A 16,467-nucleotide genomic window follows, 5' to 3' on the forward strand; every position below is an offset into this window, starting at 1 on the left:
ATGAACCTAGAGTGACATTTTTAATATAAAAATAATTAAAGAAATAAAATCTTTAATTTTTAGGTTTTTAAAAAATGTTTTTGTTTTTATAACGTCAATTTCAGTCTCTTTTTGTACTCCTCAGGAGACTTTAATATACACAGTGTCGAGCTTGTTAAGTCAACCTGTACACGTGTAAACTGCATTGTCATTGTTGACCAGTGAATTTTAGTCCGAGTATGAATTCAAATGTAAACAATAACAGTGCATATTATACGTACGGATGCTGTCTTGTAGAGCAAATATACTTTGGCGAGTAGAGCAAAAACTTACAACTGATATACAAGACGAAAACAATGAAAAGAAATTATCAGGTTACACATAAAAGAACTTTGACCTTTCAGTGACATGACCTCGATATAATGTGGTCAGCGCCTACTCTGCACCTTTCAAGGGAAGTCTAATCCAATGAAAAGTAGCTTGTAATGCAGAAGTAAATGCATCCACAATGAACATGAATGAATGGTCATCAAATGTTAACCCAGCATTGGAGGTCAATCCAGCGTTGGAGGTGGGAAATCAGGGTTAGAAATGATAAGCACATGTTCAAGTGATGAAATTGCCACAATACAAATTTTGGGACTAATATTCTCATTTTGGTAGAAGATTTTTTTTTGAAAATATTGTGTTGTCTGTGGTTTCGGCTGTCTCGGATTCACTCACAGTAGAGAGGTACTTCGGGGTCTTGGACAGAGTAGAGACTTACAAAGCAGTTGAAGATCAATCGATGGCAGTTTATTGATGAAGTGTAAAGTTACACATCAAAGATACCCAGCTAAAGATTGTCCATTTTCATCTCTTTTTAAAAGGAATTCTCACATTGTATGTAGATTGATTTGGATATCTTTCCAATCACTGATGACCTTATAACCCTTGATCGGTAAAAAGTGATTCAGATATTCTCTCATTGAAAAATACAGTATTTGATATTCTCTCATTGGGCGTCAAATATGTGAAATTTACATAATTTGCATCTCGTATACAGTTATTAGATAAGTATGCCATATACGTTAGTATGTACTTTTCCAAGCGTCTTGAAGAGGGAATTAGGTGTCAATGATGCAAATTCACTGTTTACAGCTTTGAAAATTGCGTGTCAATGATGCAAATTCAATCACATTCCCTGACGATGAAGTTTTACTCAAGATGAAGGAAAATTCTAATCATTTACTGACCTTTATACGTACTTCGGAATTACAAAATAATGTTCAAGACAGAGAAAAATATAGTCTGTAACGTTGCCTGTGTAACAATGGACTAAAAACAGCTTCTAAAGAAGCGCTGGTAACTTTCAAATTAGTTATATAGAGAGATCAGTAATGAAGGGAGAGGCACAGCAAAATCAAACCAGCCAACACTGAGTTACAATGGTACCGAGATCAAAGCGATATAACTGAACTCGATCGTCTGCGAACTCAAGGGAGATTTTTTTATCTTTTACGATAATCAGTAAAGAAAACGTATGTAGGCGAGTAAAGCCAAAGCTCTGGTGAGAATCAGTGCAGTTTCTTTCAGATTTGATTTAAAACAATTAAAATTCGATATGATTTGCTGACGAAAACACCGAGAAAGTCTGAAAGCAGGAAAAAGGCATGTGCACCAGGTTTCCTGCATATCTTGTAAAATTGCCTTGAATATTGAGAGACTTGAAATCGTAGCTCATTCCAGTCCCTTGTGATGAGTTTGATGCAAAATATACATACCATGACCGAATTTCTATGTCGACAAAAGGATACGTTTCTTTATTTCCCAGCCTCAGGACAGAATATCTCTACTTTGTCGTTAATTTCACTGATACTGTATTACACCCTTCTGTGGGATATTTTATCATCGACGAGACGCCTACTTCGATTTTGCAGAGCTCTGGGAACAGAGGCTACAACTAGACTTTTGTTTGTATGCGTTTTCCCACTATTTGTTTGAGTTCAGAAAAGTGGCTATCGTGGGCGTTTTGTTGTATGGGTTTTCATAGCAATATTTGCCGAATAGCCACATGTTAGCCCGCTTTATTTGTCAAACACATAAATCAAAAGCAAAACACAGTTCACTTCCCTCTAAAAGAATAATAATGCCAAAATCTAGGGGTATCCGAGAATTGGACAGCAGAGTGGAAATAGTAACACGAAACGATGGCATGATATGCAAATGTGTTTGCTTGAAAAGTTTAAAACAGAAGTGATTTTGAATCAACACCAATACCGATTGTTGATACGCTGTCGGTCAAGGTAGGTATTGTAAGAATCTGTTCATATCTGATTCATCTATGTATTTTCATCTTATTTTAGTTCTTTTATTTCACTTTAACAGAAATTGTTGTGACCGTATTTGAATACTACCCATTGAAAACATAAAACATTTAAGGATAGGATTATCGTTTCGTTGTGGCCCAAAAATTCAACGATGTTGGAATGATATGATCATTCCATACAATTACGCAATTTTCTTTTACATATACTTAAGATATACACCTGTGAGAGCATCTCAGTGTAAATCTGAGTGTAAAGTCTGCAAACTACATCCAACTTCTCACATTTAGTCATGCGCGTTCAGTACATTCCCAAGTGCATGTTCATTTTGGGAAAAATTACTGTAGATTTCATTTCGCGTCTGTCTGAGGATATACAAGCTCCTTTTATGAGCAATCAGGTGCAAACGATGAGGAGACTTCTTTACCTTCGCCCCGGATAATTGAGACGAATTAGGAAGTTAATGCAACTGTGACACAAATGGCTTACCATTAGCTTCCGAATCGTAGCAACAACAGATTAATACAAAACTTGAGACCTGGTGGACACTAACGTAACGACAGAATCAGTACTTCCTCCCTGACACGAAATATTTAACCATTCATATTCGCTGTAACATTGATTCAAAAGGACAATTCAGTGTCATAACGCGCGACACAGCACTGCGTGTGACAATATTGATTTTTTTAACTTTTGCAGACTTTTGCAAAGAGTTCTGTCTTCTGGAAGAGATGAAGATGACTTTATATATGGTAACTGTATCTTTGTTGCTCAACATCGCACTGGCAGAAGGTAACTTTCTCTCACTGTCTATCTGTCTGTCTTTCTTTCTTCCTGCCTTCCTGCCTGTCTGTCTGTCTGTCTGTCTGTCTGTCTGTCTGTCTGTCTCTCTCTTTGTATGTCTGTCAGTCTGTCTCTGTCTGTCTCCTGTCTCGTTCCAACAAACCGATATAAATACAGATGTATGTATGTATGTATGTATGTATGTATGTATGTATGTATGTATGTATGTATGTATGTAACCGTTTATCCTGTGTTCTCCTCGCTGTTCCTCTTCCTTGACTGTATTCAACAGACTAAATTTCATTGTATCAACTTTGCTTTACCTTGGTTTTTCTGCTTTTAGACTGCCCACCTCAGTGGGACAACTTCAAGGATGACTGCTACTATGTCTATCAGTCCAATTGGTACACATACGAAGAGGCCAAGACAGTGTGTGCTGGAAAGGGCGGCCACCTTCTTACTATCGATGAAAATGAGGAAGATTTGTATGCGAGAGGTCAGTCTCACACTCGTTGACACATTCAACCGATGTATTTTCTTTCTTTCGTGAGATGTCAATCGATATTAGTCAACGAAACTGGAAACCGAAACAGCATTGGAGAAATTGACGTTTGGTTACGGGGCATATTGTAATGCCTGACCAATACCCGTGAATCAAGGGTCCATGGTCAGTGTTCACCTTTATCAAACGCTCTTTGCTTTTCAGGCTTAGTAAGCTGAATTCATCAAGATTACAGGCAAACTTGAATCAAAGTTGCATACTGCTGTTTTATCGCGATATTTGCCGTCTTTGGATTCGTCGACAGTGTGCGGCAGAGGGATAGCTCAATCCAGTGCAAATTGTTTGCTGTATCTTATCGTCGATCATCACACAGTGAGGTTTTTACTAACAAGTATATATTCTCCTCTTCGCAGGCCTAACAGATTCGTTGTGTAAGGTTGATCTATGGATAGGTCTTCGGAATGATGAGAGTGCTGGGGAATGGCAATGGGACGATGGATCAGCAGTAAGTTTATCAGATTAATATAAAGAGACAAAATGATCAAAAGTCGCGGTGTAATGCTTTCTTCTAGACGGCTGTCAACAGTCGTCTGCATTTTCGTCGCTGCAGTAACGCTGGACACGGCTGAGTCGAGGGCCGATGTTGGGCCCAATGCCATTGGCACTCACGGTCATGCTTTCGACATTCCGGACTCGCGCCTTCAGCGCTATGCTTGCGAACCCCCACCAAATCCTCGTATGTGCGAGAGACTATACCAAAAATAGAAAAAGGCACAAGGGACTATCGGCAGTCTATGCTTTCCTCCTACTAGTTATCTTGGGATCGAACGTTTCAAGCACAGTGATGTAAATGTTCTATTTATGAACGACACCGAAGTTTAGACGATGATCCAGTTTTCCTACTTGAATCTTATTTAAACAAGTATTAGCCATGGATTGAAAGATAATTATATTCCTGTCCACCAGAAATCTGTTTGGCTCACAAGTAGACTTACATAAGTAAAAAGGTGATTTATTGTTTAACAGCCGTCATACACGAACTGGGCAGCCGCAGAACCAGGAAATGGGGATTGTGGTTTTCTGTCGGCAGCGAATGTTGGTAGATGGAAAGCAGCAGCTTGTTCCAAACGTTGTGGATTCATATGTGAAAAAACGCGGGAACAGAGCCAGGCAACAACAATCGGTAAATATACCCTGAAATAACTTTCAATGGGTAATGCAGATTTGATGTGACTCTTTCAAATTCATCTACTTTGAATGAAGGTTTAATTACGCCATAAGAAATATTACGCACTTCAGATCTTTCTAATAATCTTCAACTGTTTCTAATCCAATAAGGTGACATTGATAGTGGCTTCTCTGCAAGATATTCGTCAGGAAGTCATTCAAAAACACATCCTTTAACGATTTGAAAATGTCGTTGATTTTATTTTATGGTTTAACTTTGTATGAGTTTGAAGCTTTCATATGCCGAGCAGAATTAAACAAGAATGGTGATTAAATAGCGAGGATGTTAAGAACATTGAGCACCACAGAAAAATATTTTGTTTGTCACCTATAATTTCCCGACATCTGCTGCTATGTTAGGAACTTGAGGACAATAATCTAATGTACCTTCGAGGCAAACTTCCTATGGTGACCGAGACCAGATTTGGATTCTTTTACACGTTTAGATCTGATATGTATAGATATGGGTCACATCCATCAACTCCGCCGAGCAAATGTGGGATTTTCAACATCATTATTTAGCTTCTAACTTTCATGCTGTAGGCCTAATAAGTGATAAAATCAACAGCATCGTGAGCAATTGAGAATATACGTTTGCCTTAAAGCAATACAGCGATGAACTGAGTTACCGAAACGAAGAGTAATACATGTACAATACTGCAGATGCATGCATCTGATCACATGTCGATTGAAATTTGAATTCGAACTCCGACCCGTTCGAAAATCAGAGTCTGCCGGTGATTCGACTCTGTGAAGTGTAGACTCGTGGTGTCTAAGGGACTTGGCAGTAACTACAGGGGGCGGTGTTTTTCGAAAATGTTGCTGCGCGAAAAATAGCTTCTCTTCAAAAGTGTTTGCAAGAAGACAAATGACGCTTACCAATTTTCATATGCAAGAAACAATGACCTTCCCCTCTAAGTCCATATAAATAATATCTTAATTGACAGATAATTTCTCATTTGACCCTTGACCTTTTCGGTCCGCTGCTGTTTATCACGTACGTCAGTGATTTGCCACTTTATTTGAATAGTTCTCAGTACACAATATTTGCTGACGATATTACACCCCATACTTCTTGTAATAATGTTCCTAAAATCGCGACAGTATTGAAAAAAAGATATTACTATCATTAGTGAATGGTTGTGACGAACACAGGTTGTTTTTCGTCGGAGACAACATCTGCACAAAAAGGCCCCATCTTAGTATGCAGTCAATTGCGGTTTCTGTGAATAACGTTAACTTAGATTACGTTAAGAGTAAAAACTACAGGGTGTCATTCTGCATCATAATCTGGACTGATATGGTCACATATGTTACACTGAATCTAAAGTTTATCCCAAGCTGTACCTTGTATCGAGAGTGAAGCGTTTTCTGACTTCACGTTTTAGAAAATATTTTATTGTAGCTTCATTTTACCGTATCTTTGTTAATATCGTTCTAATGTTTGCGGTTCTACATCGACTGCCAATTTAGAGATTCTAGAGCGTATCCAAAGACGTGCAATTCGTTTAATTTCTGGCACGGACTCTACTGTGAAAATCAAGAATCTGTATTTCAGATTACAATGGTTACCATTACACCTTAAAGTAAAATTAAATAGTTTAATCCTTGTTTCAAAGCTACGAGAAAGCTTGCATCAAAGAATATCAATGATCTTTTTAATGATTGTAGAAGACAGGTCTTTGTAATTCTTGTTTTGTTTGATACTATTTTCCCTTTAATATGTTTAGCTGTATATTTTCTGGTAATATGGCTTTCTATTTACTATTTATTTCAATTCAGAAATTTGTTTCGGTGTGCCTCAACCTCTATGAAAAAAGGTTTGCTGTAAAAAATCTAGAGTTATCGTGAGTAACAATCAAGAATTATAATAATAATAAAAAACTCACTCCCTGTAATTTTTGTTCAGTTCCTTAACTGCTATTTTTTCCAACAGGACCGTGTGTGAGCGTCCCTGTCGGATTGGAGAGTGGCGCTATCACTGACGCCCAGATGACCGCAAGTAGTGAGTTCCCAGGTGGCTATGATGCCCCTGCTGGCAGGCTGAACAACAATCACTATCATTGGGCCACAAACTTCGGAGCTCAGACGGTTGGACAGTGGATGCAAGTTGATCTTGGGAGACCACGGAAGGTCAGCAAGGTGGCCACGCAGGTGAGAGTTTAAGGTATACGGATTTCAAATGGCATGTCGAATGAAACACCATGGATGAGTAGATTGCCTTCTTCTTTGGTCGCGATTGAAACACTTTTGGGCAGTTTATAGAAATCCAGAAGGTACTGTCGATGATCTTTGAAATCTAAGAGAAAATGGTCCAGATTTGATTGCTAGGGCTATATAGCTCTCCGATGTGCATCTTTCATGAATTCAAAATGGCAGATGTGTCTGGCTTACAAGAGCAAACTTACATGTAATATTTACCATCAAATAATGGTTGTAGTGTATTTCGCCATAATGAGTACTCTTTTTCATATCGCATATGATGATGTTTTAATGAGGAAGTCATAATTCTGCACTCATTCATCTCGTTTTTGTAACTTCAGGGCTTTAGCCGGCGCGGGGGTGGGGGTGGGGTGGGGTTGGCAGTTGCCCCCCAAATTTCCATACTGTCAATATGTAAATTTATGTAAATTACACATCCTAGCTAATCTAGGTTCTGCGCCCCCCCCTCCCCCCCCCATTTGGTCAGACTGCGGCCCTGCGTTGGATGACATATCCATTAGGGGATTATTTTAAACAACTCGTTGGACTTTGCGTGAGCGTCCCTGTTTGAATTTTGAGTGACGCTATTTCCGAGTCCTTGATGCTATATTTCTACGATTTAGAGATTCTTGCCTATTTGCATGCCGTGGAAATTTAGCCCTGAAATAAAATTCCTATATCTTTGGCATATTTTAAATCTTAATGAAACGAGTTAATGACAATAATACTCTTTCCACACTTTTATGCAGGGAAGAGGATACAATAATGCATGGGTTAGCTCATACAATTTAAAATACACAGACGATGGTGGTAATTGGCTGTACGTGACCGACTCTTCTGGAAACCCGAAGGTTAGCTACCATTTCATGTGTTTATACCACCAAAGTAACAGCAATATTTGAATATTCCATCAATAAGCTTTATGAATCATTAGAGAAATTACCCTTTTCAGTTTCCAATGTTCACAGACAGGGGCTTATCTCGTATTATGTCATTCCGTCTGTAAATGTGCCCGTGCCCGTGTGTGTGTGTGTGTGTGTGTGTGTGTGTGTGTGTGTGTGTGTGTGTGTGTGTGTGTGTGTGTGTGTGTGTATGTATGTATGTATGTATGTATGTATGTATGTATGTATGTATGTATGTATGTATGTATGTATGTATGTATCTACCAAGCTAACTACCAACTACGTACGTATACGTGCATCTGTATGTCCGCTGCTTCTCTATCTCACAAACGGGTAATTGGACTAAAATGAAATCTGATGCAGAAATATTGTGGCAATGGATAGAAATGATAAGATTTTGATGCCTGTGACATTTGTGATAATAAAGTTATAAAGCCTCCAGGAGGTTATTTCGTTACAATTTTTTATGACTAAGACCATTATTCAGAAATATGTCAACCAATTTCCTGAAAAATTGGTAAACAAATACTATACATATTCATTGATCATGTAATATATTTTGCAAAGTAATGAAATTTTGGCAGCCATTGTGTCTATGTTTTTGAGATATCTGGAGTATTTTCTCAGACGTGGCTAAGTCGATTTGTATCAAACCAAGCTTTGCAAAGAGTAATGAAAAACAGCTTAATAGCTGCTAAGCATACGTTTGTTAGATATTTTCACATATCCAAAACCAACAATTATGCGAACCTGTAGGAGTTTCATTTAAAATTGGTACAAGAAAACGTTCTATGATATGCAAATACACACAATTCTTTACGTTAATGTTTTGAGATATCGATATGATCTAAAATAAAACTTTCAATGCTGTCTCTAAATTAGTGTCAATTAGACTGGAAACTTCTATTGCGTATAGTAAGAAAAATATATCAAGTCACTGGTTGAGGTATTTTAAAATAGTTTATCTTACACGTTTCAGGTTTTCCAAGGGAATACTGACACCAACTCAGTAGTCTACCAAGAATTGGGCGACGACTCTTTCACAAGTCGGTACATTCGATTTTACCCGGTAACATGGGTTACCTGGCTGGCCATGAGAGCGGAAATCTATCACAGTAAGTGAGGCTACCCACAATTCCCCTTGATTTGTTCACTCAGACATTTTTGCTAAGGCTTTTTCAATTTTATCAGTTTCTTAACAATTTTTAACTTACAATTTAAGTTCAGGATTATTTGTTAAAACTATGTTCCAAAATGTTGATTATGCTTAAAATTCAAGAGTAAATTGACTGAGAAGTCGATGTTTGGAGGTGCTAAAAATTGCACACTTGTCAAGATAAAGTTATCAGCAACTAAGATGGTCTCATCATACCACCTGTCAGACATGCAAATTTCCTTGTTACGAACATTAAAAAAAATCAATACCCTTTCTTTTGCCAACACAGATGCAACTTATTCCCTTAGTTTACTTGAAAATATTGTGTACGGCTGTCAAAAATCTGTGTCGACAAAATTACAAAATTGCTATCTCCTCCGCGGAAAAGGGGTTGATCTTCTCATTATTCACAGTGAGAAATCAGAAAATTATAGTGATCAGAACTATGTTGCCAGAATTTTGAAATATGGACCGAGTTGTTCTCTGTACAGAAGAAATTTGCTTCAGTTCAGTGAGTGATCTCCGTGTGTACAGATCATGGAGAATTGTGGGTAGCCTCACTTACTGTGGCCTGTGAATAAACTACTGTACTTTTGAGATGCAGATGAGCCACATCACAGTGAACTTGCTCTGTTTATATTACCGTTCTACATCGACGTACTACATGGTGTGTACAACATACAAGATTAACCCTAAATAAATATTGAGTGAAACATTACTTCCAAATTCGTTTTCTATAAGCCCGTTTGCCTTTATTACGTCTCAGTCTCAGAGTAAACACCAACAACCTTTCATTTATCAGATTTCCACATGCTATGCAAAGCTACATTCCTGCTGTCTCAGACGTTTCATTAATTTTTGTTGCCTTAGGCCACTGGCCGTTCGTGTAGACAAAGACAGTATCTAGGGTCACAGACTAAAACTAAAATAATAAGACAAATGCCAAATGCCAAATGAACACATAACGTGAATGATTGGCATTGACTTCAATGTTTGAGCCAGCAGTGCTTCTGAAAGTTCTTCTATTACCGATACTTATTCAAATATTGTTTCCAGTACTGAAAATTCAACATTTGCTCTCATTTTTAATATACTCAAGAAGCAGTTTATTTAAAATGTCAGTGTTGCATTTGTTTAACAATAATAAGGATATTTATCACAAGTGCATTTTCTTCCTTGATATTCTCCTATTGTTCAGATATTATATCTGAGGCGATATTATTACATAAGAATCGAGTAGGGACGTTCCTGTGAAAAAAAGTTCAGTGAAAATAACTCGCAAAATCCCTGAAACGTCAAGTGAAAGCCATGAGCTTTTATCGACTGTCGGTATTGTTCTAGAATACATATAAGGGACTGGACAGAATGAACAGCTTGGGGGTGGGTGGGATGGGATATCATTTTTCATAAAACATGTACGGGGATGGCCATTTCATTTCGTGCATTACTTAGGACGATATATTGAAAACATTTCCCGATATCTTAAAATCTGTGGTGAAATGTGAATGAAAAGAAGCAAGGACCTCAGACTGCATGCAGAAATTCTGAAATATCAACAAGAATGTATATTTATGATAGACATTGTGCTATCTAATACATCCTCTACATAGTACTTAAAACAGCACATACAGCATTTCTGTAACTCTTCAAAATTTAAGTGTAATAATCCTTTAGTAAAATAACTGTCAAATATAACACAAACAAAATAACCCCTTGGGGAAGTCTTTAACTCATAGTGTACAAAACACATGTTTTTAAAGAGAGAAAAAGCCATTAATCGCACAAAATGACATGAAAGTAATGAATCAGTCTCACCGATACTGTAATTTTTGAAAAACGAACAAACAAAAACAAAAACAGATATGGCAATACAGTACTGAGAGTCAAATTCGATGGTAAAATTCAAGGTCTGTGGTGCTTAACTTGCTGGAAGCCACTGAACATCAAAACATAAACTTTGTCACCATAAAAATTGAAATTTGAAAAATTGCAACTGTCCCGGAAGTCAAACAATTTGTCAGTCTGCCGATTACACAGACAGTGCTGATTGACTAAAAATATCCTTTTTTTAAATGTTATGACAATATTTACTTTAAAATGAAGTCATCGACACTGCCAAGAATGAAGGCATAATGCTATATCGATGATTTGCAGAAAGTTTGCTGATTGCAGCACATATCAAAATTCCTTTTAGAATATACATCTGAAAACCTGTCGTGTGTTAGTATGTTTATTGGCTCCCTCTCGGTGCGTGTATGTGGAAATGACAATAGAAACTATTTTCTCTTTATGTTTCCTTCTGTTAAAGCCCAATTAGCTGCATCTTTTTGCACTTTACTAATCAAAAATACCATCCCATCTTTGGGGAGATGTTTCGGATTCCCTCGTTAAGCCATACTGCCTTTGAAAATGTCACACTATGTCAAAGCTTGCTGATCAGGTGATGGCTTTGATGGATAAATTTACGCGTTTACGCGTATGTGTGCAATGGCCATGTTTGAATTGCAAATAAAAAATTAAGAAGTTGTTAAAATACACTGTGCGCTTTCGTTGCCAATGTCTGAAAAAATTTTCTGCGGTCACACTTCGATAAGCGTTTTTACATGTTGCATAATTTCAAATAAACTTATCGAAGAATATGTCTTAATCGTATTCCTAGTTTTAAATGTTCCCGTAGCCGATAAAATGTTTTATGATGATGAAATTCCGTAAAATCTTAAACATGGTTTAAGGTAAACTTTATCGCCAGTTTATCGCAAAGTTACAATAAAGAGAACAAAATCAAAAAGTATAAAGCCGCGTACTAGAAAAGATTAAAGGGGGACAAGAGCTCACTCATGCAATCGTGCTGGATAAATGGGTCGGGTTGACCAATTAAGTATGGTATAAAATTAGCATCGGAGTATGATGCCATCCAACCAATCAAACGAATGTAAATATTCAATACAACTTGTGTGAGGTTTGGTTCCAACGTTTAAATGAAACATTAGAGTTCCTTCACTGAATGAATTTTAGATCAGTACAATATGAGACTGAAGGTTTTTTAGAAGGTACAAGCGTTGTATACTCTGTTTCCTGTACCATCAAACCACTTCATTTTATCGGGAATAGAAATGGAAAGGAATACCCTCATGGTTACTCCTTCAGCCGTCGATGTTCAGAATGTATGTACGATTAGAGAGACATTATAGCTTTAAAGAGAACCAGTTGACGTGTGTCTCAGAGATTTTGAAAACAACCATATGCAAGCATCCCTTGTGTTCAAATGGGATTTACGATTTCAAATTGAGTGGCGTTTTCCGGATATTCTCTGAACAAAAGATTCTGGCGTGAGTGCCTACCTTTTTCCTACGATACCACCATCATTACAACAGCAACAGCAGCTACAACAACAACATCATTAATTTCTAATTCTAACTTTTACGGAAAATGAATTCCTACTGTGACCTAAGCCCTCAGCAGATCATAATAGCTGTGATCTGGAAATAAATAAATACGCGGTCGCTAATTTTCTTTGTCCTTCATTGTTGCTATCTTTCAATGTTTTGTCCCCTAATTTGTCACTTTGTTTTTCAAAGATTTTCCAATATCAGCTACTACTGACCTTTGGATAGGTTTTTAGTTATCCTTTGCTTTCTAGAGTTCAAAATTAGGCTTATAATAAGTTAAAGTTTCGTTGTATCGTTCAAACGGCAATTCCAAATATTTGACTACGAGAGAGATTTCTGCCCACGGTACTCGTCAAAAACATCAATCAACGACATAAAAAGTCCACTTTCACCACAAAAGAGAAAAGTGCGGGTATACAGTATTTGACAGTAGCATGGAAATATCAACCTGGAACATGATATGAATATGCAAATGTCACCACTTGATGTCACTGAATTGAAGTATTGTAGAGATACTTCGATACAGATGAATGCAGTTACTGGAAAACCTTGCGTTTCGAGCATGGCGCTGTTATATAGAGCCGGTAACCTATACCTTTAGGCTGGTTTGTTCTTTTTCATCATCAAGTCTAAACTGAACACAATTATGTGAAAATCGTCACAATAATGCCACAGATCACATGTTCACAAGCACAATCTTAAAGGCATACACCTAAAAGGGCCTCGCTGTCAATAGCTAATCGGTCGCCGTTTTCTGCAAGTACCACTTCTTGAGTAACAGTTATGCGAAGATGGCATATGGCAAGGCACGTACTTAGACAGAAAGATTCCGTCGCGTGCGGGCGCTCCGGCGCACTGCGACCTACGTCTGTACGGCGCTTATCTGACAAAACGTGCTTATCTGACAAAACTCTTTTTAGCAATACCCTGGGGAGTCACTTTAGCCAGCGCACTTCATGCGCGCGGTACATGTCGTCGCTTCGTACGATGTTGTGTACACAGAGTGTGCCAATTTAACGTTAATACGAATTCTTCTATACGAAGGATTTTGTTTCTGTAAACTACTCTCAAATTGTTGACCTGTAATTAATTCTTTTTTATTGTGGTTCTTCTTCCATCGGCCGGGCTCGCGCTCGCTCACTGTACAGTATACTGTAGTCGAGACCATGGAGATAACTCCGTATTGCAACATGTAGGTGCTTTTCTTCTCATCCACTTGCATGTTTATTGAGTGCAAAATTAGCGATCGAGGAAGGTGATGAAAAACAAAAACACAAGTACTCTGCTTGCCATTGTGGTGATTTTGATACTCCCGCCACGTGCACCGTGAGAGCGGACGACCTCATGTGACCTCTTGCCCTCTCCTCTACCCTTAACACAGCCTCTCTGTGTTGATCCATGTATACACAGAGATCAATTGAGGTGCTCGGCGATTTTACGCAATCGATGAAATTTACTGTATTTTTAACTATAATATGGCTATTTGTGATTTTTGTGATTTTAAAATGCTCCAATTAAGATTTCGTTGTGAGTTTTAACAGACAAAATGTTGTGTGAGGGATTACTTTCCACAAATGAGTAAGGCTACAAGCAGTAATTAGTTATTTTTGTCAGATAAGCACGTTTTGTCAGATAAGCGCCGTACACACGCGCTTATCTGACAAAACGCGCTTATCTGACAAAACTCTTTTTAGCAATACCCTGGGGAGTTACTTTAGCCAGCGCACTTCATGCGCGCGGTACATGTCATCGCTTCGTACGATGTTGTGTACACAGAGTGTGCCAATTTAACGTTTATACGAAGTCTTCTATACGAAGGATTTTGTTTCTGTAAACTACTCTCAAATTGTTGACCTGTGATTAATTCTTTGTCTACACTTCTTAAATGACCATGGGAATTTCACGGTACGATTTTCAACGTGTCAGTTGTGATCATGTGCCTAATTTACATTAACGAAAAACATATGTTAGAAACATATTACGGAAAATGACGGCGGTCTAAACTTCCGTGAATGACCATGGGAATTTCACGGTACGACTTTCAACGTGTAGTTGTGATTGTTACCCGTAATCGTAAATCAAGATTTGTATTTGTAATATTCTTCCAAATTGGCGCAAAGAAAATTAATATTTCACGCTCTCGATACATTAGCGTCCTTTGACGCGATAAATCCCGCGCAATTCTTCTCGATGTGGACTCTAACAATGCTGGCGCCAGGAAATGTCAGCACGGTATCGACAACATGGTCTTGCTCGTTTACATAATTTCAAAAATTCACCTAGTATCTTAATTTTCTCATGGAGGTATTCTGCGTACTACCCCCGTGTTCTATTGTATTTCAACCAATAATAATATTGAGCCGTTCTTATCAATTTAATTTATGCATGTCATAGCGTGGGTTTGAAACAAAAGAATTGTAGCATACCATCCGAGGGGAATTGATAAGTTGTACTTTTGTATCTTTTCTAATGTCGGTAAATCAAAGTATTGTCTTATTGTATTCTTTATGGCGTCGGTATCCGACATAGCCAAGATACTGTATAAATAGACACACTAACTCACAGGATAAGATAACAGGGCCCGACTCACACACAGACAGATTCGTGTATCAGCGGCTGGGCCGTCAGGCCTGGCCATGGTTCTGTATTCAATAAACAAGTTCCAGTTCTACGTCAACACTCGTCGTCAGTTCCTGTTTCTTTCTAAAAGATATGACACTATACTCATTTACGCAAGTTCTTGAAACCCCTAATAAATGACTTATAATCATGTTGTCGCTGTTGCGGGTTCTACCCTTTTGTATTTACTCAGAATGATACGAGGACAACTCTCGCTTCACTTAACGAACTTTACTCGACCTTGTACATCCAGGTAAACTGTAGAAAGTACATGTAGAGAACGATTACTACAGTATACAAAAGTGTTATTAAACTCCATAAAGATCATGCATGTGAACAACTAGAAAACGATCGGTAGCCTTAGTAGTATAGATCTCTGATCGCTAGAGCATAGAGAGTAAATTGAGAGTATTTACCTAGATTTGGGGGATAGAAACTCGTAACTCAACAACAACAACAATGGTGGCTGAGAACTTTTCCATGTGCTTTTTTACTGGAGAAAACGAACAATCAAACATAGAGTAACTATAGAGGGCGCACTGCAATTCAACAGCAGAAAGGCACTGAGGCAGCTACACTCCTCTCTGCAACTATGTTGCATCAAAGTGTTCAAATAACAAATGTCTTAAGATTGTCCTTTCAACTCTGGTTGAGTTCAAGCAACAAGTCACAAATTGTGCTCAAATATTTCAAATGTCTGCGATAATCAGTCATTTTCAGTAGTGCATAGCAGAACCAGCTTATGGATTGGTCTATCCAATGTAGAAGTGGCAGTGGTAAGCTGCACCTTGCGTACATATCCATCTTCTCCTGGGTAAACCTTTGATACTCTGCCAAGTCTCCAGCAGTTACGAGGCATGTTATCTTGCTTGATAATCACTATATCATCTACCTTCAGATTACGTCTGGGAACTGTCCACTTAGGCCTTGGCTGTAAGGTCTGGAGATGCTCTCTCCTCCATCGGCTCCAAAATTCATTGGTTAAGTGTTTTACCGTTCTCCAACGACGTCTGGCATACATGTCTGCTTCTGGAAGTTTCCAAGTGGGGGAAGAAGTACCTTGGTCTTCATTGTTAACAGATGGTTTGGTGTGAGAGGTTCCGGAGAATTGTACTGGGATAGGTGATCAGTGGTGGATAGGTCTTGAGTTTACAATGTTCTGTACTTCAGCCATGAAAGTACGAAGGGATTCGTCATCAAGATGAGGGCCAGCCTGATGCATGAGTGGCTCTAAGACGTTTCATACTATCCGAATCTGTCTCTCCCAGATTCCTGCCATGTGACTAGAGCTGGGAACATTGAACTTGAATTCAATCCAATCACATTCCTGGTTCAAAAGGAAGTCGGCAACCTTCTTTTGGTCCATTTCCTTCAGAGCCTTCGTCATTTCATTGTTAGCTCT

At 38.2% G+C, this 16,467-nt stretch overlaps 1 protein-coding gene across 1 annotated transcript; it reads left to right on the forward strand.

Annotated features, from left to right (window-relative positions):
* The first annotated feature begins 487 nt into the window (after window positions 1–487).
* LOC139120943 (uncharacterized) lies at window positions 488–9,024 on the forward strand. The gene is made up of 8 exons (XM_070685532.1): window positions 488–563; window positions 2,985–3,077; window positions 3,412–3,564; window positions 3,984–4,075; window positions 4,597–4,753; window positions 6,734–6,951; window positions 7,749–7,850; window positions 8,881–9,024. The coding sequence occupies exons 1-8, from the start codon at window positions 488–490 to the stop codon at window positions 9,022–9,024; spliced, it is 1,035 nt and encodes a 344-aa protein (XP_070541633.1).
* Window positions 9,025–16,467: the final 7,443 nt, after the last annotated feature.

This window comes from Ptychodera flava, chromosome 21 (assembly GCF_041260155.1).
Source record: "Ptychodera flava strain L36383 chromosome 21, AS_Pfla_20210202, whole genome shotgun sequence".
Taxonomy (NCBI): Eukaryota; Metazoa; Hemichordata; class Enteropneusta; family Ptychoderidae; genus Ptychodera; species Ptychodera flava.

Coding starts and splice junctions, on each gene's coding strand:
- LOC139120943 (XM_070685532.1), top strand. CDS start 488: ATGAACATGAATGAATGGTCATCAAATGTTAACCCAGCATTGGAGGTC. Junction 564..2,984: donor GTTGGAGGTGGGAAATCAGG/GTTAGAAATGAT, acceptor TAACTTTTGCAG/ACTTTTGCAAAGAGTTCTGT. Junction 3,565..3,983: donor GGAAGATTTGTATGCGAGAG/GTCAGTCTCACA, acceptor TCCTCTTCGCAG/GCCTAACAGATTCGTTGTGT.